Here is a 22,516-nt window from a genome sequence, read left to right on the forward strand (position 1 = left end):
CCTCAGGGGATGAAGCCGCTCTGGGAAGAGCAGAAGGTTTCAAGTTCCCTCCCTGGCTTCTCCGAGATAGGGCTGAGAAAGATTCCTGCCTGCAACCTTGGAGAAGCCGCTGCCAGTCTGTGAAGACAATACTGAGCTAGATAGACCAATGGTCTGACTCAGTATATGGCAGTTTCCTATATTCCTATGTTCCTAACCCTTGCAGGTTTTGTGGCCCTTGGGCTGGGATCCACCCCTACTCAGGGGGCAGGCTGACACTCAACACTCAGGGCTTTGCGGCCTGGGTGGGTAGTGCTGTCTGACCTCCCCTCAGCGGGTATTCACCCTTTGGCTGTTATGAGGTCCCTACAGGGTGTGGAGGCCCTGGACTTTGGCCCCAAAGTCCTGGGGTAATAGCACCTCTGCATTTAATTGTGGTTTTTTTCAAGCAGAGGTGTGTGAGTTTATCTTAGTTGAAAGTTTTACAAGGTTTTTGATGTTCAACATCATGAAGTTCTACTTTGTGGGTTGAGCTCACATAATTATATTATTTGGTAGGTAATTTATAGAACTTCAGTCAAAACAGAACTTTGAAAACTTTACCATTTGGATCCTGATCGCTCTGTTGGTCTGAGTGGAGTGTTGCCAAGTGTGCAGACTTAAACTTCCCTTAACAACTATATTGTTCAAAAAAGAGAAGAAAATATTGGTGCTACTAAAGTGGGGGCTGTATTCTGTGAGTTTGAAGATCAATTATGTGCCCAGCCCCACTATTGAGGCCTGTAATGCTATCAGTCTGGAGAGGCATGGGTAGTAACTGTTGTCAAATAAGACTTAAGATACTAAAGTGCCCTCCAAAGAATATTGTTCAAAATCAGCAGTTTTTTAATAGAAAGGAAAATTTATCCTCCACTTACAGAGAGAGTTTCTATGGTAGTGAAAACTCCTACCAAATAACTTTTCCTTATGTTATGCTTCTGTTAGTATAATTAAGATGGGGGAGTTTTTTTCAGGCTCCATGCACCCACACTTCGCCTTGGTCTTTCAGCCGGACAGTGATCTGAGGAGGGATGCATCCAGGCAATCATTTAACAGGTGCAGCTTCCTTAATCACTCCCTAGAAATGCCTCTGCTGAATTTCTGCCTGATGAAACTCTGATCAAGGCAAAGTGTGGGTGCTTGGAGTCTCATTACTAAAGCCATCATCATATACCAGACTGTACAAAGTCTTTACAGCTTATATGGCTCAGCAGTTAAGATGGGCACCTTAACTTGCAATTCCATTCCTTTTAGAGCACAACTGAAAATGTAAAGCATATTAAAACTCATCTTATTCCAAAGGTTTTGGGATTACTAAATTTCCTGTCTAATATGAATGAGATAAAAGACAACAATTTCAGTGTTGTTTTGGTGTGTCTTAGGAAATTTATACATGGTTTCTGTGGTAAAATATGAAAAATTAAGGGCCTTTGATATGGTCCTTGTCTGGCATGCGCGGTTTCGCATATCCGTGGCCGGATACATTGTTGTATCCACCTGGCCTCATTATCCACGGATCAAAAAAGAGTTAAAATTTGCCTATCCTAAGTTCCTAGGGGGCCGGAAATTATTATATGAAACTATAGATTATAGTTTTGGTTTTTTTCACCGTGTGTATGTTTGTGTGATAAATTAAATTAAAATTTTCTTTTTATTTTTAATTAATACTTTTTCAGACATAAAGACTTTATATAAATACCCATCACATTCTTCAAAACCCTCCATCCTTTAAATAAAGATAAAAAAGAATCCAACAAACAAGACTCCAGTCACAAAATCATTCCAACCACTATTTTCTACAAAATCATATTTCACAATGTATACAATTCCAAAAAGCGCCCTGCCAGATGGCGATTTTACTTTGGAAGGGCAGATGTGTCCTTCCTACATATTGCCAAGATTTACGTCGAGGTCCCTGTGAGCTATCAGAGAGCACTCCATACATGATTCAGGTTTTTCATTGTGCATTAGAGCTTAGCCCAATTTATGTCTGCAGTAAAAAAATCTACTTTTTGCATCGGGTTTGGGGGCAAATTTGAAGCATCTGATATGTCCCGTAATTCACAGTATTTCATCCCTCTTAATCCCGCTGCGAAGCCGACTGTCTGGGAAAGGCTCTGGGACTTGTTGTGAGTTTCTCTCTTAAAATGAGCATTTTTTTTCACATGCACCAAAAAGCAGTAAATCAGTAATCCACTCTTAATCTCAGATGCCATTCCCTTTTTTGTTATGGCCTTCTTCTGTAGTCCTTACTACCTGCATAAAGATTCCCTACCTGAGAAGAGATTATAGTTTTATTCCATAGTGAGGATCTTCCATCATTTCTTCTGGTGAGAGCTGAAGCTGCAAACTACTGTGTTGGATACAGACATAAGGGCTCTTTAAATGTTTCCCCAAGCACGTGGGAGTTGCTTTTCCAAAAGCAACTTCACACAGATGGGGACAGCATTTAAGTGACCCAACTGTTTGGGTAGGTGCTTAGTGTGGGACTTTCCCCTTGAACTGACACGGTTTGTCCCCGTAGGATACTGAGATACTCAGAGTAGCTTATGACAAATATTAAAACATTTGATTTTTTTAAAAGGGAGAATACCAAGTAATGTATTCTCTTAAAAGATAATGTAGTCTCTTAAAAGATGAACCATAATGGGGATGAAAAGACAAGGTCCAGAATATTATATATATATTTTTTTAAAGCATCAACCAGGTTATAGACCCGTTGAAGGGAAAAGGTTAACAGATGCTGTCTCAACACTGCCTGTATAATTGCCAAACAAATCTCCCAGGGCAGGAAGTTCTGAAGCTTATGCGCTACCACAGGAAAAGGTCTTTTTTCCACACCATCACAGCTGAGCTTGTGATGATGGTGGGACACAGAGAAGGACCCTCACAATGATCTGAGCAAAGAGCTAGATTCATGTCAGTGGAAATAGTCTGTGAAGTATCCAGATTGTAAGCCATATAGGGCTTTAGAGATAATAAGCAGCACTCTAAATTGGGCCTAGAAATGGATCAGAAACCAGTGTAGTTGGTGCAACAACAGAATTATGTACTCCACAAAACCAGCTGCACTCACAATTCTTGGTGCTGCGTTCTGCACCAGCTGAAGTTTCCAAACTCTTTTAAGGCAGCCCACACAGAGCACATTACAGGTTTAGATGTAACTAAAGCATGTGTAACACAATCTTCTCTTAACACTAATTATTCCCAACTTTCTTACCATTATCTTCAGGGTGCAGATCCCTCCTGTAAGCATTTTACTGGTCCTTCCATTTCCATCTCCAAGTCTAATAGCCTGTATCTTCAAAAGATCCCCCCCACCCACCAAAAAGTGACTTTCCTCCCTGCAAAAAAACTTGTGAGGGCTTGCTCCTCAAGTTTTCCCTGTCTGCATCCCTGATTATCCACATCAAGACCCTTCCTATTGGCACCATTGTCTCTCAGCCACAATATTGCCCTCTTCTCTTCTAAGAGAATATAGAACAATCTTCTCTTCTAAGAGAAGAGGGCTATATTCGTTTCTTGAGTTCATTTCGTTTCTGGAGTCATGCCACTTCCTCAATTCAAGGCTATGTCCCTTCCTTGAGATGAAAAGATAAGCATCTGGGTCTTTCACCTTTCCTTGCCACATTAATTTCTTTTATTGTTTAAATGAGTTTGCCAGTTATTTGTTGTCGCTGTTGGCTTTATGTTGGCTTTTGTTTGCATAGCAATGAAGGCTAAGGACTGTACTATGACCTTTGATCAGTGAATGGCAAAGTGGCATTGGCATTTCTAATACCAACCCTTGAAAAGGAAGCAGATGGGGGAAACTACCCAGTTTGACCGTGATGATCTCTCTTTGGTGACTCTGATGCAGCACCTGGGACAGAAGTCAGTTTCTGTAAGGAAAGTATGCTTCCTACCTGTCATCAGCTGACAAGGCTTTACAAAACTCCCAAAGAAACAACTGTTCCACATAACGTGTACCCAACAAAGCTGTTTGCCCTGCTGCTGAGCAGTATAATTCACTGTGTCCCTAGGCTTACAGTGTAAGAAATATTCATTTTTTGTAATACTATTTCCTATTCATTGTATGTAACACCATTTTCTTGGTTGATTTGAAAAACAGTTACTTCAGGGCAATGCCCCTTACCACTTTTCAGAATAATGGAATGTAAATTGTGAATTGGATGGTATCTATAAATACTGAGAGTTTTACAGATGTATATGGTATACCTTATGGGGCCTATTTGTAAAAGGAAGTAATCATACTAGGTGTTGTACAGATGTGCTGCTGCAGCTTGAGCACATGCTGGCCCAAGCGGTCTGTGCTTGCTTTTTAGATATTTATATTCAGTGCTTACATACAGTACATGTAAATATTTCACTGCATTAGGATTCTGTGATGGATCACTGGAAGAAATTAGCGCTTTCTATGTTACACCCAGAGTTCAGTGGATAATTGAATTTTTTTTTAAATATATTTTTAAAAGCCAGGAGGATGTTAAAAGACATGTATTCAGAACTGCAGTTGGACATGAAGCTCCCTTCGTGGTCTTGAGCAAGTCCCTGAGGTCATTCTCATGACCAGACTACCCAGGTACGGCCATGCTAGCTCAGGTGGGGCTGGTCGTGAGAACTGCCAGGGAGCCCAGGTTTTAAACTCAGGCTAAACATGAGGTAGGAGGATGTGCACAGACCTTCTATCTCACCACCTGGCCATGTGAGTGAGTGGGCTGCTGGCAGCTCCTTTCAGGCTGCCAGCAGCCATCTTGTCCATAGAGGCTGAAGGAAGGAGTGTCCCGGCAGCTGGGAGGTATCCCAGGCTTGTGCAGTGCATTGTGGGGTATCTGGTGGCCTGACTGCCTTTCCCCTACCTCCTGCTTGCCACAGCAGTCACCACTATGCCACTCATGTGGGTGTGTGGTAGGGTGAAACCTGGGAGCAGCAAGGATCATGTGCAGGGAGGTAGGTAGGATCCTGCCTTCCCCAGCCTCAGCCCCAGCCCTAGAAGTCATGTGAACAACCATCCTGTCTTTCAATCTAACCTACCTTTCAGGGTTATTAACCATCATCCAGAGTCATGATTTTTTACACACAAGTAGGACTTCCTGCTCCCAAGTAGTCCCATTGGTTACATTGGATGTCCCCCAACATTTGCAGGCCACAGAACCCACAATAATTTAATATTTCACTCCAATAATTTAACATTTCACTCCAGATGACCCCCCACATGGCAACCTGTGCCATGTACATTGCACAACTCCCAGAGAATGTGAGCTGTTAGCAACAAAAAATGAATACTTCAAACCTCACACTAATGAGGATCCATATTTCATCCTCTCAGTTCTCAGCATTTCACCTGAAAGGACATACTGTGGCTGACCTAAAGCCAGTTCGGGAGCTGACTGAGTGCATTCTACAGGCCAGTTACCCACAAAATACATCTTTTGCTTCATTTTTTGTCAGTTGTCTTGTGCACAAACTTCCTGGGTACACACAATACCAACATCTTCTGTCTGTCTAACCCAAACACTGATTACAGTGCGATTACATTGTGAATGGGGTTGCATCTCTGGAGGTATGTTTGTCTTGTTGTATGTGTCTCATAGTGCCTACAGAGGTCAACCACTTGCTCAGGAAAGCCTCTGCCAGTTCTACACTAGCGAGAGGGGATTATCCCTCCTCACCACAATGATCTAGGGGCAGGTTCAGATTAACATTGCCCTGCACATGCAAGAATATCAGGTCTGTGGCAGAAACACACCTGCCCTGATGTCACTGGGGGGGGGTGCCAATGTGCTCTTGGCATATCCCTTAATAGCCTGAGAGGGATGTTCATCTGAATCATTCCTCTACACCTGCTTCAACAAGGTTTTGGAGTGTATGTAGAGGGGCAATTCATCTCAAGCAGGCTCAAGAGTTGTTCCATGGCTGGACACATTGGTGCACAACTTGGAGGCCTACTTGTCTTTGTTGCAGTCCTCCAGCTTGTTTCCCAAGGTCAACATCTCCTGTCAGTGGGTAGGGTGTATTTGCATCACAGCACAACCAAATTTTCAAACTGTACTTCTTTGGCTTGCTTGGCATGTGTTGCCAGAAGCGCCTCAGAAACCTAACAGCTGTTCATCAACTGCTCCCGAACAAACAAGGCCCAGATTCCAATAATGATTGCCAGCTTGGCAACTACACTTTTCTCCTGTCATGTGGCTTTGTCATCAAACCCTAAATTACTTGTGATCTCCTCAAATCATCTCAGCTGCATCATAGCACAGAAATAGGCCTCCAAATGTACTGCCCACACTCCCTGCAGCATTTCATGGCTGCCATGAGACGCATCAGCTAGGACTAGCAGGCTAAGATACACTTTCAGTTCTGTTAAGTCAAAGCGTTTTCATCGGAACATAGGAAGCTGCTGCCTACTGAGTCAGACCATTGGTCCATCTAGAGCAGCATTATCTACTCTGACTGGCAGTGGCTCTCCAGGACTTCAGGCAGTATTTGGATTCCTCCCTGGCTCATGATGGTACTCTCTCTCAGATTGTAGGGGAGGGATTTCCTTCATTCACAGCCTCCTCCTGCTGGACTAAACTTCTCTTGGCCTCTTACCAGAGGACTCTACCCCACCTCATCACTGTGCAGTGGGCAAGTGATAGAGTAGTGCACAACCAGTAGCCCACCTTTTGTTATTCCTGACAAAATCCTTTCAATTCTCCTATCCATTAGGAGAAAGCCGGGGGGGGGGGGGGAACGGTGCAGATATGTATTGTGAATGGTTGACCACTGGTGCCAGACTTGTTTTTATGGTTGCTGCTGTTGTAGTTGCTGCTGTTGTGATCCTTTTGGCTTTGTTCTGCAGGCTAAAATTTCTGCTTCTTTGAGGTCAGATGCTTCCCAATGCTTTGCTTGTTCCAAACACTACTTCTGACATTATGGGAGGGATTTGTTTCATCTGCCCTAACTTGAGAGAACAGAACTATGCAGTGGTTCAGAGTGGTTTTGAGACACTATCATCATCAAGGGAAACAAAACTGAAGTTTCCAAAGAGAAACTAGCTGTTATCCCCCATTCCAAAGGGCTTAACATGGGCATGGGATAGATATCACCCCACCATAGAAAGTCCATTCATTTCTGGGGTGGTTAAGTTATGTTACTTGACAACATGGGAATTGGATAGAAACCACCCCACCACAGGGAAAGTATTCATTTTGGGGTAGTTGTCTATTGTGTGTCATATTTTTATTAATAACTTAAATATCATAAGTGGTGAGGGCAGGACCATGCTTATGAATATTTTATATACCAGAGTGCAGATAAAAGTTTGACAACAAGAGCATAGCTGAGAATTCAGCGGTTTGCTTGTTTGCAGCTGGTGGTAGAAATCCACCCCAAAATCCAGATGAGGGTGAAGAATGCATAACTGTAAAGGACCTTGTACGTCAAAAAGCAGAATAAGTATTCTTGATATAAAAAGCCTTGATTCTGAAAAGATCAGTCCCAAGAAGAACTTCTTGTTGTTTCATCTGCTTTGCAAACATTGGAGCAGAACTGAATAATGCTGTCTTGATTTTTTCATTGTCTATTAGAAGAGGATGATCCTGTTCATTTATTTAAAATATTTGTATCCTAATCCTCCAACACACTGCTGTTCAAGGCAGCTTACAATAAAAGTAAAAGACATAAAATACAATAAAACAACATAAAACTCAATAAAAGACTGCTGCGACTAATAAATAATACACAAGATAAAATAGCATTTAGGACTAAAAGTCAGAGAACTAATTACAGTTAGTTTTTTAAAAGCTTCTTTTAAAAGGATGGTTAAAAAGCCCTATCCTTGGTCCCTGCCAAACAAATTTGTGACAAAGGGCCAAGAGAAGGGTTTGATTTAATGATTTGAGGGCCTGGCAGATTAATATGGACAAATGTGGTCTGACAGGTTTCCCCATTCCAATCATGTCGGACTTTAAAGGTCAATACCAGAACTTTGAATCAAGTCTGGAAGCAAACTGGCAATCAATTAAGCTGCCCCAGGATAGATGTAGTACTTGGGTAGGAACTAGCACCCACAAGCATCCTTGCAGCAGCATTCTGGACCAGCTGTAGTTTCTGAACAATTTTCAAAGGCAAGCCCATGTAGAGAGCATTGCAGTAGTCCATTCTGGATGTCAGCAGTGCATAGATAGAGTTAGTTCTGCTTATTTATTGATTGTTATGAAGCATTATACATGCACAATGTTTTAGCAATATCTACTCATAATCAGTCTTCTCTAGTTATCCATATGGTCAACACACAATAATCATGGACTGCTAATCTTAAGACAAAGCTTTAGATCCTTTCTTGAGCTAAAGCCATTTAAGATCCAGAAAAGCCAGACATAATCTGGTTTCTATATGAGCGGTAGTATTATATATTGAATCAATAATTAGCCCAGTCAGTTGAGAGGGATTTGGGAGAAACATCGAGGCTATTCTCACGACCTCTCAAAAGCGGGCTAAGGGAGCCCAGCCCACTTTTGAGCAGTTGTGCAAACCACTGGGCTCACGGGCAAGCCCATTGGTTCAGCGGCGGCTAGCCCACCTAAATACCCATCCCCTAAAATGAGGTTAGCGGAGCGGAGAGACCACCCCAACTGGGAGTCTAAAACAAGCCTCCCGGCATTGGGGGTCTCCCCAGAATGCCCCGCACACTTGCACAGGGCATTCTGGGACTTCCAGGGGCCAGGCAGCCCCTGATTCCAGCCGCCAAACCGGCTCCATGATGCAGCTGGTAACCGTATAGGCGGCCGATCTGGCCACCCAGGGTTAGTCCCCTGATCATCTGCGGGGAGAGTGGGCTTGACTCTGCAGAACCCTGTTAGGCTCTACACACCGATCACGTGTAGAGCCTCATTTTGTGTCATCTGAGACTGGATATTAAGAGCTGGGTTTGCATAAGTCCTACCAGAGATGATGTAATCAGTTTACTAGTTATCGTAAGCCTTCTTCAGACGTTATCAGTGTGACTAGCACTCACACAGCAGGGAAAGAGAGAAAGGAGTCCTCCCCCTCTGCTGTCCCTCTTGCCTGACAAACACACTTACAGTGTCATTTGTCTGAAGGGGGAGGCTCTATAAGCATTTTCACCAGTGATTCCTCGAGCTGCAACCTTGTTCAGTCTTCAGTCTCCCCCTTCAGACAAATGGCGCCATAAGCGTGTTCATCAGGAAGGTGAGTGACATTGGGGGTGCAGGACTTCCTCTCCTCTTTCCCCGCTGATGACATCTGAAGAAGGTTATAGTATGGAAGGACAGCACTGAGTGTAAAGAGAAACAAATCATGTATTTGATGTTGACTGGACCACTCACGAAAGGGCATGCATGCATGCATACATGATTACCTAGTACTAATCACAACACTCTTAAACTAAATAAAGGCCGCATTCACACATAACGTGGAACAGAGGGTCCAATGGACCTACAGTTCTGCTCCCCCACATCTGTGCTAACCGGTTCACATTCTGATGTACCCGCTAGGACCTGAACGGCAGTCAGGGAGACTTCACAGAGGAGGAGGAATTGGCTGTGTGGGCGGGGGAACTGGCTGCCAGGCTTCCTCATTCACATGAAGGACAGCTGCAGCAGGCAATTGGAATGGAGAAAGGGAGGCACTTTCTTCCCTCAACTCCAGTCTTGGAGAAGGCTGCCTCCAGTTCAGCATTTGGATATAAAACTGCCGAATGCAAACCTGAGGTAGGAACAGTGAAACTCACTTTTTTAGATTGTGAGCCTTTTAGAGACAAGGGTCCATCTTTAATTATTTTTATTTCTCTATGTAAATCGTTTTGGGAACTATTGTTGAAAAGCAGTATATAAATATCTATTATTGTTGTCACAACAAGCCGAGGGTTCAAATTGGGGAGGGAAACCTCAGGTCACTTTTTGAACAAGACAGAGGTTCCATGCATTCAGACATTGTATTCAGACACACAAGAAATCCAACCTCTGTCCCATTCAACTCTGGTTTCCCATTATGTATGAATGCAGCATATGACTAATGCTTCCACAGCATAAATGTGATGGCTAACTTCCTTTTTTAATAATATGCTTCTAATTTGGGGACTCCCCACAAAGTGTGGCATGAATCAGAAGTTTATGGGACTCCCCATAAAGTGTGACATGAATCAGGGGAGAGATGGCAAAATTGTGAAAAGAAGGACTGGATGTTGACAAAAATGGGGCCCACATAATATGACAAGAGAGAAAGGGAGTTTTAGAAGAACTTCAAAAGTGAAGCATACTTCATGGATACAGTCTTTGACAATAGCCGTTTGTTTATGGTGAGAACTCCTCTTCCATCTCATTTCTACCCAAGTGGTTACAATGGACATTTCTGAAATGCTGACCATATTTCTCACATTTAGTCCATTCAGTCACATTTGCATGCCCTTGGATGCTCAGTAGGAACAAGGCTCTCTCATAGCACCATAGGATTATTGATTTCAATCCACAGAATGAAACAATTGGAGTCATCTGCACAAAAGCAGCCTGTACTTACAGAGCCCCCAACAGATGTTTACCTCGCCTTTTCTAGAAACTCTTACGGAAGGAGATTGTACCATTACCCTGCCTGTTAAATTCATTGCTCTTTTAGACAGAGGCTATAAGAAACTCTTAAAGGTTTCTCTTAATGTTTAACCCAAAACATTGACTTGTTAGCAGGGTGTCTGTTGGTGCTGGTGAACTGCTTTGACTTCCTCCCCAAGCTTACACATAAAGTTTTTAAAATGTGAGGCAGGACTTCATAGGAGCGGTGAAAGTTGCGACAGAATAATTTATTCTTTATATATATTATCTTCTCTCTGACCCCTCCCATTGAATCAAATGTTATTGTATGCATGTGGTGAGTGTTGTTTGCATGCTGTGTGTGCATTCTTAAAAGTGCACATATGTGGCTGAATTATCGTTTTTTCACACACTGTGAAGTAAAAATTTTCTCAGCATTTTCCTGGATGGCTAAAGTTTTGCACATAATTTTAAAATGGCAGTTTGATCATTTGTATATCTATATGTGCTTGCCTGTGAGCCCTCCAGGCACACAAGTATCCCTTTGAGAGTGTCTCCATGGGTACGTCTTCTTACCTGTGTACATTGTTCTCTCTGACCTTTTTTTTTTTAGCTGCAGCTGTCACTAAAGGATTTGTTTCCTCAAGGGGTCTTCTTTCTGTATCTGTTCTGAGATCTGATGCACAAGCATCTGAAAGAAGCAATCACCCGTTGTGCACAGTGTAAATGGAAGCCTTAGAGCCACAGACTGCTCTTGTAGCAACTCTGGGTGCTCTTTCCAACCTCCTCAGCCTTCAGGGGTGGAGTGGTGTGCTGTGGGTCACTTCTGAGGAAAGTGTCTCACTGCCTTGATCTGTTGTTCATCTTCAACAGCTTCTACAACAGGGCTTATACTGAACCAAGACTAACTTGGGCTCAGCCCTAAAAGGAATCGCTATTTCACATAATGAGAGTAATAGGCATGCTGTGACATTCAAATCTCTCCAGGCAATGAATTAATATAGCCGTTTCATCTCTCACTGAGCAGTTTCATACTTTCTGCAGGCGCAACTTCAGAAGGGAATAATGTGCTATTCCCCAGATAGTGAATACAGGTGCCTCTTTAATCACTGACTATACCACACCCTATTTGAACAGCTCTATAGATAAATTGGGTCAAAGAAAATCTCACTATGGTGAATTCCCAGCAGACAAAGAACCTTGAATTTGTGTGTGTGTGTGTGTGTGTGTGTGTGTGTGTGTGTGTGTGTGTGTACACACACACACAATTCTCTTCCTCATTACACTGCAATTCAAATGCTTCCAAAACCATCAAATGCATTTTGGACCTTGAAAATGGTTCATAGTGTGATATGAAGAGTATCAGCACAACAGTTCAGTACAGCAATTGATTATCTGTCCTGCCAGGCTACCTAACAGCCTGGGACAGTATTCTGGACCTAGCGAGCAGCCTGCCTTGCCCTGCAACTCCCACCCAAATGTGGGTTCCCTCACTTCTTGAGCCCACATTTTGCTATGATAGGTACAGAAGTGACTTGGTACAAACCACATGGGCTCCACCCAAACCAGCACTGGAAAGCAGAATTTCTGGAAGACATAAGCCATATTCACATGTGATGTTTGACGCACATTACAATCTGTGCACAATATACACACATATAGTTATTCACACATTATGTTAAGCACACAGTAGTACGTTCCCTATCTGTGTCCTGTATTTGAGGTGACATGTATCCATGTTATCTTGTAAAATGGATGCATGTTCAGTCATTCACCAAACAATATCAACACAACAACAATAATAACCCATCTCCCCATGTATAGACACATGAACAGTATAATGTCTGAACAGGTCTTACCAAAATTCTGATTGGTTCCTATAAGCTCAGCAGCCCATCAATGGGTCAACTAAGGCATCAGCATAGACCTGTACTGGACTCTGAAATATTTATACAGTCTGTACAAACACTGCTTTCCTTCTGGAAGACTCCTCAGAGAGCCAGGCAAAGGAAGATCCAGTTCATGAGACCCACTAGTGCAAGCCAATCACATCATTATTTACTGAGTGTTAGAGAGCATCCTATAGTCAAAAACATCCCCAAAAGTATTCTTGTAAGTTGCACTTTGGTTATACTTGGGACTGGTCCCTGTGACAAAGTTTAAGAAATCCCTGGTCTATACAACCACACTTACACGAAGGGCTATGTAGCAATTGCGCTTCATTGAAAAGATCCCTGAATTCTTATTAAAATGTGCCATCTGATACATCACACAATATTCATCCCAATCAGGCTGCAGGATTCCATCCAATTTGCAGGTCTTTAGCGTATCACAAGACTCTCTGTTGCTAATGCTTTTACTACATCCAAGACTCAAAACAGGCTGAGCCGAGTGGAAACATTTTTCTTCTCTAGGTGCAATACTTTACATTTGTCTTCATTGTATCGATTGTAGCCTAACTCTCCCATTTATCAAGATCATTTGAGGCTCTAATCCTGTCTTTTAAAGTGTTTACAATCCCTCATCATAGGTTTGTTTCTCCAACAAATACATACTATGTTCTCCATCCACGTTGCTGATGAAAATATCGATCTGCACAAGCTATCCATTTCAGTGGATGTGAGAGTGATCACCACTCTGTCTGCTGTCACCTTCTTTAAAGTATTCCCTGTTACACATTCCCAGCTGGCAGCAGTTGTGAATAGGCTGGCAGCAGAAGCTATAAGATTAAAGAAAGAATTCAGAATTCTTAAGATGAAGAAAGAGTATCAGTAGGGAAAGGTATGTGCCCTAAAACAGAATGGATGTGAAATTTTTTGAAAAGAAAGAATTTAATTTCACAAACTCTCAAGTCTAGGCTCTAGGTATTGGGCATGAATTGATGGGGAAAGATATGACAGCAGTTTCCCAATATCTAAATGACAGCAATGAAAAGAGAGAACTTGCATGTGGAATAAGTGCGGCCCCTATCTTTCTAAACCCTAGGCTAGTTGGAATACCTCATGCATCTTTGTATGAGGAACATTAGAGCTAAAACAAATAACCAGAAACCCCATAGGATGTATTTATTGATGGGAGATAGGTATGTGCACAAAACCAGTTCTGTACACTCCCAGGAGTGGGGGCTGCTTTAAGGTGGGGGGGGTGTCCTTACCTCCCCCGCCGTGTTTCCCCCACCAGTGCTGCTGCCAAAACTGCTGGCAGGGAGTGGCTGAGTACCTTCTTGTCACCCCAGTTGGCGTAATACTGGAAGTGGTCAGCATGCGTGCTCACATCACCCACGCACACACACGCCGGTCACTTCTGGTATTACACTGACTGGGGCGGCAAGAAGGTACTCAGTCACCCACATCATTGGTTTTGGCAGCAGCGCTGGTGGGGGAAACACAGCGGGGGGTAAGGACACCCTCCCCGCTCCTTAAAGCAACTGCCACCACCTCCGAACCAGCTCGAATGCCAGCATTTCGTACCGGTTCAGCGCTCCAGAAAAGGAGCACCGTACCAGTTCCATGCACATCTCTAATGAGTAATACCATTTCAGAAAGAAGATAGGGGACTAAATGCTTGAGTGCTCTCCCACATTTAAAATAAAACGGATCCCAAAAACCTCCTTTTCCACATATTATGGAAATGGCTAGCCTAGAACCTTCTCCCTGGCATACTAGTATTGTATGTGCAGGGGGTATTAGCTGAGGGAACATCCAAATGTTCTCTCCTACATTATGTCCTGTGTGCATTTTGAAATGGTACAACCTGGCAACAGATCCATTCCATGGGCCTCTGCTCACTTTTTCCAACTCTAAGATATGCCTTCCCACGGCCAGCCCTGTCATTGAAGCAGGGTGACATGGGCCACTTCAGGTGGTAGATTGTGGTACAGCTGTCAAATGGCAGCCCACCCAGCATCTTCCTTGTGGAAGAAAGGTGAAAATAACACCATGGGGCTTCCCCTCTTTCCCCTCCTTCCTTTGTTAATAGGAAGGGGGAGAGATTTGAAAGATGGAAGCAACTGGGGGTGGGGGAGGGAAGGGAGGTGGCACCATTTGGTGCCCCACTTCACACAGTAAAGTGTCACAGACTGGCACTGCTTCTACTCTCCGCAAGTCCTGAGGTCTCACCTTAGGTAAATGTGAGTAACCCCTTAGCTCCCCTCACAGCACAGATGAGAGTCTTCAGCAAGCAACTCATCCAGGATATGGCAATGACCACATCTCCCATGTTAGCTGCCATATTTGTCATATTTCTTGCACTACTGCTGATTTTAGTCATAACCAAACATCACAAAGCAAGGATTAAAACAGGAGTGAAGCAGTGACTAAAACAGTCTAATGCAGATGTGTAAGTTGACAATCGACAGTATGAATTTCTATTAGTCTTGTCCTCAATTTCTGTTACTACAAAATCATTTTTGCCATTCTGAGAGTGACATGTGTCTCCTAAATGAACAATGAGTCATCACCAAATTGTCAAAATCAACTGAGTCTACATTCAGGTCCTTTATAAAATGTTCTCTGGGTACAGTATTAATGCAGCAATGAAGTACATAATGGCATACAGACTTAAATGTCCATGTTCCACAGAAATATAACCAGTGTTTAAGAGACATTTTCTGATATCTCCCATCTAGATAGTAAAAGGGCATAGTTTAGGGCCTTAATATAAAAAAAGGGTTCTGTACAGAGGGAGAAGTCAACTAATAAATGCATAGCAATCAGTAATAACAGTAATTCATAGAGATAACTTTCAAAGACATTGTTTTAATGAAATGTAGATACTGTATATTAAAATATTGTGATCAGGAGATATAGAAAACATCCAAACTAGGGGGAAATTCTAGACCTGCTCCTTAAAGGTTTTTTAAAATTCAATCTAAATTCCAAATCTGAGGTTTCAGAGGCATGATATCAAGAAGTGGTTGACACCAAGGTTCATGTTTTCTCAAAAATGAATTTTGACATCTTATAATGCTCACCTCAAATACAGAATGAACTTTACAACCCTGAAAGTTCTTCATTGACTCAGATTTTAATCCAAACCAGAGGAAAGCTTAAATTCTGCATCCCTCTCACCCATACACAAGATGGGACCAATGGTTGAAATGACAAGAAAGCAGATTCAGCCTAGACAGAAGGAAGAATATTCTAACTATTGCTTGACAATGGAGGCATGGCAGGCTCTCCTTCTGTAGAGGTTTTCAAACAGAGGCTGGATGACCATCTCTCAGGGATGCTGTATCAGATTCCTGCACTAAACAAGGAGTTGGAGTAGAAGACCTCCAAGGTCCCTTCCCACTCTAAACTTCACTGATCCTTTGAATATTCCTGTAAATGAAGTTTACTGTATTCTACGGTAATTATGCCTAGGTACATGTAATGGAAATAATCACATATTATTTCCCTGTTTATCTTGCCACCTTTTCCCTCCCCTTCCTCTGTTGTGTTCTTTGTAAGTTTCTAGATTGTAAGCCCTTCAGGGCAAGGACCTATAATTTCATTCTTTGTAAAGTGTCATGTACATGGATGGCATGAGAGAGAGGATGAGGCTGTCACAGGCTATTCAGCAACAGTGCTTTTTTCTCATAACAGAAGCAAAAACACCTACACGGAGAAGTGCTGGAAAGATGTGAGAGTGGGAGACTTTGTGCAGCTGCAGTGTAATGAGATAATCCCTGCTGACATCCTGCTACTCTACTCCTCTGATCAGAATGGGATCTGTCACTTGGAGACAGCAAATCTTGATGGCGAGACCAATCTTAAACAAAGACAAGTTGTGAGAGGATTCTCTAATCAGGTAGGCCTGGAAACTACCTCCAACACAAATTTTTCCTTCTGTTCTTTACATGGGACCCAGTATGCAAAGCATTATGACAGAAGAGTAGAACTGTGCCACTGGAGGGGATCTTTAGTAGGACAACTTCTTGTGCAGACATTTCTATCAACCCTTTGGGCAAAATGTACTTTGGCTTTCATGAAGTCATTTATACAACAGCCACCATGTTAGCTCCAGGTGCAAGATCAAAGGGGACTGAGGAGGGTGCTTGCATCAAAATTTGGGGTAAAGGAGAGTTCAGAACCAGCCTCACATCTTTGTTGCTGAGTTACAAGAGATGGGAGGAGAAGGTTCCTGTTACATAGAAAATATGAACATCTACACTTCAAATTTTAACATACATTTGTCATATTAGATAGATAGATAGATAATGAACATTATTCATTTGGGATGTTCACGGACCCCAGAGGCACGGTCTGACACCAGAGGGGTGTTGCTTTAAGGGTGGGGGGGTTGTACTTACCCCTCCCACTACTTTCCCCCCTCCGACGCTCCATTTTTAAGTAAAATCTTCGGGACAGCACTGTTCCTCCCTGCCGCCCCTGCCCCCTTGTTGCCTGCAAAATGCGGAAGTAATGTCTGTGCGTGCGCCTGCTGCTGACATGCACGTGCCATACACGTCACACATGCTGCACGGCACGCGTGCATCAGCGGCGCATGCATGCACGGACGTTACTTCCACATTTTGCAGGCAACAAGGGGGCAGGGGCGGCAGGGAGGAACAGTGCTGCCCCGAAGATTTTACTTTAAAATGGAGCACCGGAGGGGGGAAAGCAGCAGGAGGGGTAAGTACAACCCACCCCCCGCTGCCCTTAAAGCGACACAAACACACACCTCCAACGTCGGACCGCCGGACCAGGCAACATATGAGCCGGTTCGCAGGCCTCTAACATGGCCTGCGGACCGTCTTGTGCACATCCCTATTATTCATTAGGATCAAAATGAACATGTCTTAAGGCAGGCCTGCACAACCCAAATGCAGCCCACCAGTCCTGTATTTTGGGCTGCCAGGTGCTTGCTCACCACTACCACACCATTTCTAAATAATAATAATTACTCAATCCCAGGCAAGCAACAAAAACCAGTTGTTTACTGAGCTCTTGGTTGTTTACTGAGTTGTTTACTGAGCAGTAACCATGGCTGCCAAGTTGCATATGGCTTGGTGGTCACAAATTCTGCAAGCCTGTCTTAATCAGATACTGAATATTAATGGTATATCTGATGTAAGGGAAAGTTTCCTGTTATCACTAGGTCATATCAGGGAGGTGTCATGGTTCAGACATCTGAGTCAGAAGAGTCAGAGGAGGAGCAGGAGGACTTGGTTGGGAGAGCAGGCTCAGAAGCACAACAGGAGGACTTGGTTGGGAGAACAGACTCTGAAGCTGAGGTGGAACGGCAGCAGACAGGGGAATCTGGACAGCTGACAAAGATGAGGGCTGAGGAGACTGATCAGGAGGAAGCTGGAATTTCACCTGTGTTAAGAAGATGACTCAAGAGAAAGGCTCAGTGGGAGACACGCAGGCGCAAGATCTCACAGGAGAGGAAATAGAAATGCTGAGTCAGGAAAGCTTGATTGGCTGCCAGTTATCTCAAGCCCTATATCAAGCAGACACTTTTCAGGAGTCAGTACTGTCAGCAACGTTGTTTTCCGCAGACAGTGTTCCTCGTACTTTAATTGTTCACCCTTTCTTGTTTCAGCCTGTCCTTGTTCTGTTCCTTCCTTGCTCCTTTATTTCAATCATAGAGGGGGGTACTAAGGGACTTTATTTTGGCTTATACTACTTTATCTTTGAGAGTCTTTTTTTCGCTTTGGTTCATGAAGCTAAGCTGCTACTCTTATCTATAGAATTTCCATCTTGACTCACCGAAGTGGAGCTGGAGGGATCATAAATCCTGTCGGGTCAGCTGTGCCAACAGACTTACGACAGTAGGCCATGAGTCATCCAGTTAAACTACTGAATAAAATGGGGGGGGAGCTCCCCTCAGATGTTCCTCCATGTATTCAATGTACAGTACGTTTAGAGTGGGAAGTGAGATTGCACCCACTGGCTCCATCTCTGACCTCCTCACAACGCTTTGTTTGCCCTGACCTGCATGCATTCATAAGAAACTCTGAAAAGAACCTCTGTATGCAGAGAGTATTTTCATACCATCAAGAACCCTGCCTGATCAGATTCATTACTGTGCTCAGTGGAGGTCCGTCCAGGTGAAGCAGTGGGGTAGAAAATGAATCTCAAGGGCAGCTCATTCCCACTCCTCTGACCCTGCCCTGGCTGCCTCATTCTCCCTTGGCTTGCCCTACCACAGGGTTAATCCCAGGCCTGCAAGCTGGTCATCTGACCAGTTACCCAACCTGGCAAATGATTAGCCTGTGCACCTGGGTTTAACAACATGATGAGGTGGGCAAGGAAGAGCCAGGCAGCTAAGGTGGGACAAGAAGAATGAGAACAAGCCACACCTGCAGGTTGTTTTCCATTCCCCACACCCCGTCCAACCCGGGGCCACCATTTATCGTGCTGAAACCCCTATGTTCATACAGTTGTACATATATGTAGGCCCTTTTCGTATAGCTATAATTGAATGGATGGGTTTAAAATACCCAGGGGCCCCAGCTCCTGAGGGCCCCTCAGCTCCACCCCTCCCTATTTTCTTCATTATCTCCCTCACTCCAAGGGGCTGCCAGGGAGAGGGGTGAACACAGCTCCCTCCCCCCCCCCGCTCCCCTAGCTATGCCCCTGGACCTGAATATACAAAGATTGGGAGTGGAACAAATGGGCATGATCCTGCTTCCTCCTCTGCTTGTCCCATAAATATGTGAAGTAATTTCTGGATAGGATTAATTTTGTCAAGGCCATGGTGAAAACCCAGGGGTAAGCAGGGAGTTTTACAAGCCTCCTCATCTTGTACCTTCAGCCAGTTTCCCAAAAGGTCCCACATTCAACAAAAAGGCAATACTGCCAGCACTTTAATTGTTCTAGGCTATTCGCGACACCTCAGTTTCTCATATATTTATAAAAGAAAGAAAGAAACTGGTTATCAGCATGTAGCATAACAAACCAGCAAAGCATGGATGAGCATGGCAGGTATAAAATCCATGGGCACCATACTACAATTTAAACAGAAATTGATTTCTTTTAAGGAGATCAGAATTATACAAGTTTTCAAAGCACACAGGAAAAGAAGCATTTCAAAACATGAGTGAGGAATGAACTTGTCATGCCCCCCCCCCAATAGTAAGAGTGACAGGTACAAATTTTAATTAACTACTTTCTAGAAATATTTATTCACGTTATTTTTATAGCTGTGTCCAAGTGAAGAGGCAGATCATAGCCTTCATGTTGGATACATCTTGTTCCCAGAAAACTAAGGAGCAACAAGATAGGACATCCACCATGTTCTGGTTTGCTAGGGGAAAGGAATTGTGAGAAAAAGAGGAAGTAGTTAAAGATAAGTGAGAGAGTCTACTAAATTAACTACAGACATCCCTCACCAACCGTGAGGGTTCTGTTCCAGGAAAACCTCACAGTGGGTGAATTCACAGTAGATGAGCCATTTAAATCGATGGCAAATGGGGTAGGGGGTGGAGAGACTGAAAAATACAGTTAAAAAATAGGGGAAATAATCCCCCCAAATCACCAGGAGGCAGTAAAAGGAGTGAAGGAGCCCCCAAAAATGACCTCCAACCCCCCAAAATGATCCTCTGTGCCACAGAAATGACCCCCTGACCCCCAAAATTGTGACACACCCCCACAAAGAAATTGGAAAAAAATTCTCACCAAACCCTGGATTCCCAGGTGGCGGTTGGCAAGACCTGCCACCATTGCCTAGTCACAGATCCTCAAACCCAGGCCTGGGAAACCTGCAGTTGGCAAGAGATGACTGTACTGAAATACAGGAGTTCCCCACCCACCTCCCGCTCTCCTGTCTGTATTCGAATGAAACAGACAGGAGGGTCTCTGCAGTCAGTGAGACTGCACAAAGGAGGGGGGACTGGTTGTATCGTCTTCCTTCTTGCATAAAGGATAGCCCATCGCAGCCAGAAAGATGGAGGAGCTCCCTCCCTCAACGCCAGTTTCACCCAGCACAGCCTGCACTTCTGCATTTGGAAGTACAGCAGGCAGCTGGAACCCTCTGGTACAAGCAATGGAATTCATTACAACCTGATGTTTCAAATTGGAGTTTGGTGAGCAAAACGATGGGTTGCTCTCCGTACAGGACTGGAATTTCACACATTTGGACATTCAGGTTTGGCAACCTCTCTGGCCTCTTCAACACCAGTTTCCCATTATGTGCACATGGGGTGTGTATATATACCCAAACCAAAGTAAATAAATAGTTCTGAAAACACTTATATAAGTATGCATTATAACTGAGTGAAAAATTAAAACACATTTAAATTTTAACAATGAATGTTGGGTTGATGAGAAATTTCAGTTTGATCAACAGTTGTCATAGAAATTTAAATGATTTATTTCTTTTTTAGAAAAAGCTACTTCTACTGTTACTTTTTCAGAAATAATACATTGAATTTGTTCCTTTGGACCCATATCAATGGATAAATCTTCAGTTTACAAGACAGTTTGACTTTAGAAGAGTTATACATTCTTCACACTACTGAGTGATTTCTCAAATATAAGTGACATCAAAGCAAAATGGATTAAACCAGCCACATCAGGAGGACGGAAATATTTTGATACTTTAAATGAAATAAAACTAAATACATTGTGTCAGACATATTTCTATGAACCACAGTTAAAATTCATGAAGTACAGAAAACGCTATTGGCATAATGTTAAAATATGAATGTTGCTGAATGTTTAGTTTCCCCGCCCCCACCCCCCACCCCTAGCCTTTTGCTGCACTGATGATTTGCAAACAGATCCCTGTTTTTCTCTCGCAGAGCCCCCTCACTAGATACTGGCAATTATATATAAGCATTTTATCTAGGCAATAAGAATACCACAAATGGCAGTTTTGTTTGCCATTGTGCAATATCTAATTATTCATCGTTCTGAATTCTCTCTTACCATTTGCAATTACGGTAAGAAACCATCCTACTTTTATATCATCTCTTAATACTGCCGTGAATTGAACCTATAATTAATTCAGTAGTTTAATTCATCTGGTTATTGTACTATTTTAAAATTATTCCTGAACCTAATCTAAAACTCCAACACTATAAATATGCATCCCACTGTAAAGATAACACTGTTTTATGGTACAGTATTGCTTAATAGGTTACCTTAGTCAAGCTGTTGGTGCCTCACAACAAAGGTTGTGGACAAGAGAACCATTCCAGCCCTATAAAACTATGATGCCATCATTTCACTTCCAGCTGATTGCATAAATAAAAAGAGTGTTGACTAACCCATATATATGGTCTTTCAACTGGCTTTAAACTATGTTCGATTGAGAGGTTCATGTAACAGGAACTCACTGCCAATTTTGGTTTTTTGTAGAACACTGAATTTGATCCAGTATTTTTCCAGAATATCATTGTTTGTGAGAAACCCAACAATAATCTCAACAGATTTAAAGGCTATATGTAAGTTACTGCATCTTTTACTTCTATTGTTCTACTGTCTCTCTGTCAAATTCAGCTGTGCATTCTTTGAGGCAGTATCAGCATTTTATGTAATTTCTGGTACATTCTCACCATATATGCTCTGAGTCCAGAAATAGACATTTTCAGCAACATCATAATATAGGTATTTCTTAAGAATATCTAGATTGACTGGAGTCTGTAGGGTATCACTATAAAAGAAAGTTTCTCAAATTTATGAGCAAATGTATCATTATTATGCAAGCAAGTATTGGAAATGGAGGTTTGGGATGTGATCATTGTAGGATAGAAATGTTATGTTTGTATAGAGAAATTAAACAAGGACATAGACTCCATCATGCATTCTTCAGTGTTAAATAGCAAGCCTTTCACAAATTCAAGTTTTTGACTTCCTGCTTCTGAAGCTATGCCTGAAGCAGGGGCTGAAGATTAGGGGTGTGCACGGACCGATGTTCGCAGTTCAGTCAAAATTAGGATCAACCCATGGGTCCATGAACCGGTTTGGCTCGTTCAGTGGTTCAGGTTGAACCGGGTTGGCGGTGAGGCCTGGTGAGGGCAACAATGGCGGGGCACTGAGAGG

General features: G+C 43.0%; 1 protein-coding gene across 2 annotated transcripts in view; it reads left to right on the plus strand.

Moving 5' to 3' along the window:
- The window catches only part of ATP10B (ATPase phospholipid transporting 10B (putative)), a 103,544-nt gene that overhangs the window by 12,114 nt on the left and 68,914 nt on the right, over positions 1-22,516 (plus strand). For both annotated transcript variants that reach the window (XM_053301768.1, XM_053301769.1), the window contains 2 exons: positions 16,130-16,334; positions 21,833-21,918. In XM_053301768.1, coding sequence (XP_053157743.1) covers positions 16,130-16,334; positions 21,833-21,918 — 291 coding nt within the window. The remainder of the gene's footprint in view (positions 1-16,129; positions 16,335-21,832; positions 21,919-22,516) is intronic.

Source organism: Hemicordylus capensis, chromosome 2 (assembly GCF_027244095.1).
Source record: "Hemicordylus capensis ecotype Gifberg chromosome 2, rHemCap1.1.pri, whole genome shotgun sequence".
Taxonomy (NCBI): Eukaryota; Metazoa; Chordata; class Lepidosauria; order Squamata; family Cordylidae; genus Hemicordylus; species Hemicordylus capensis.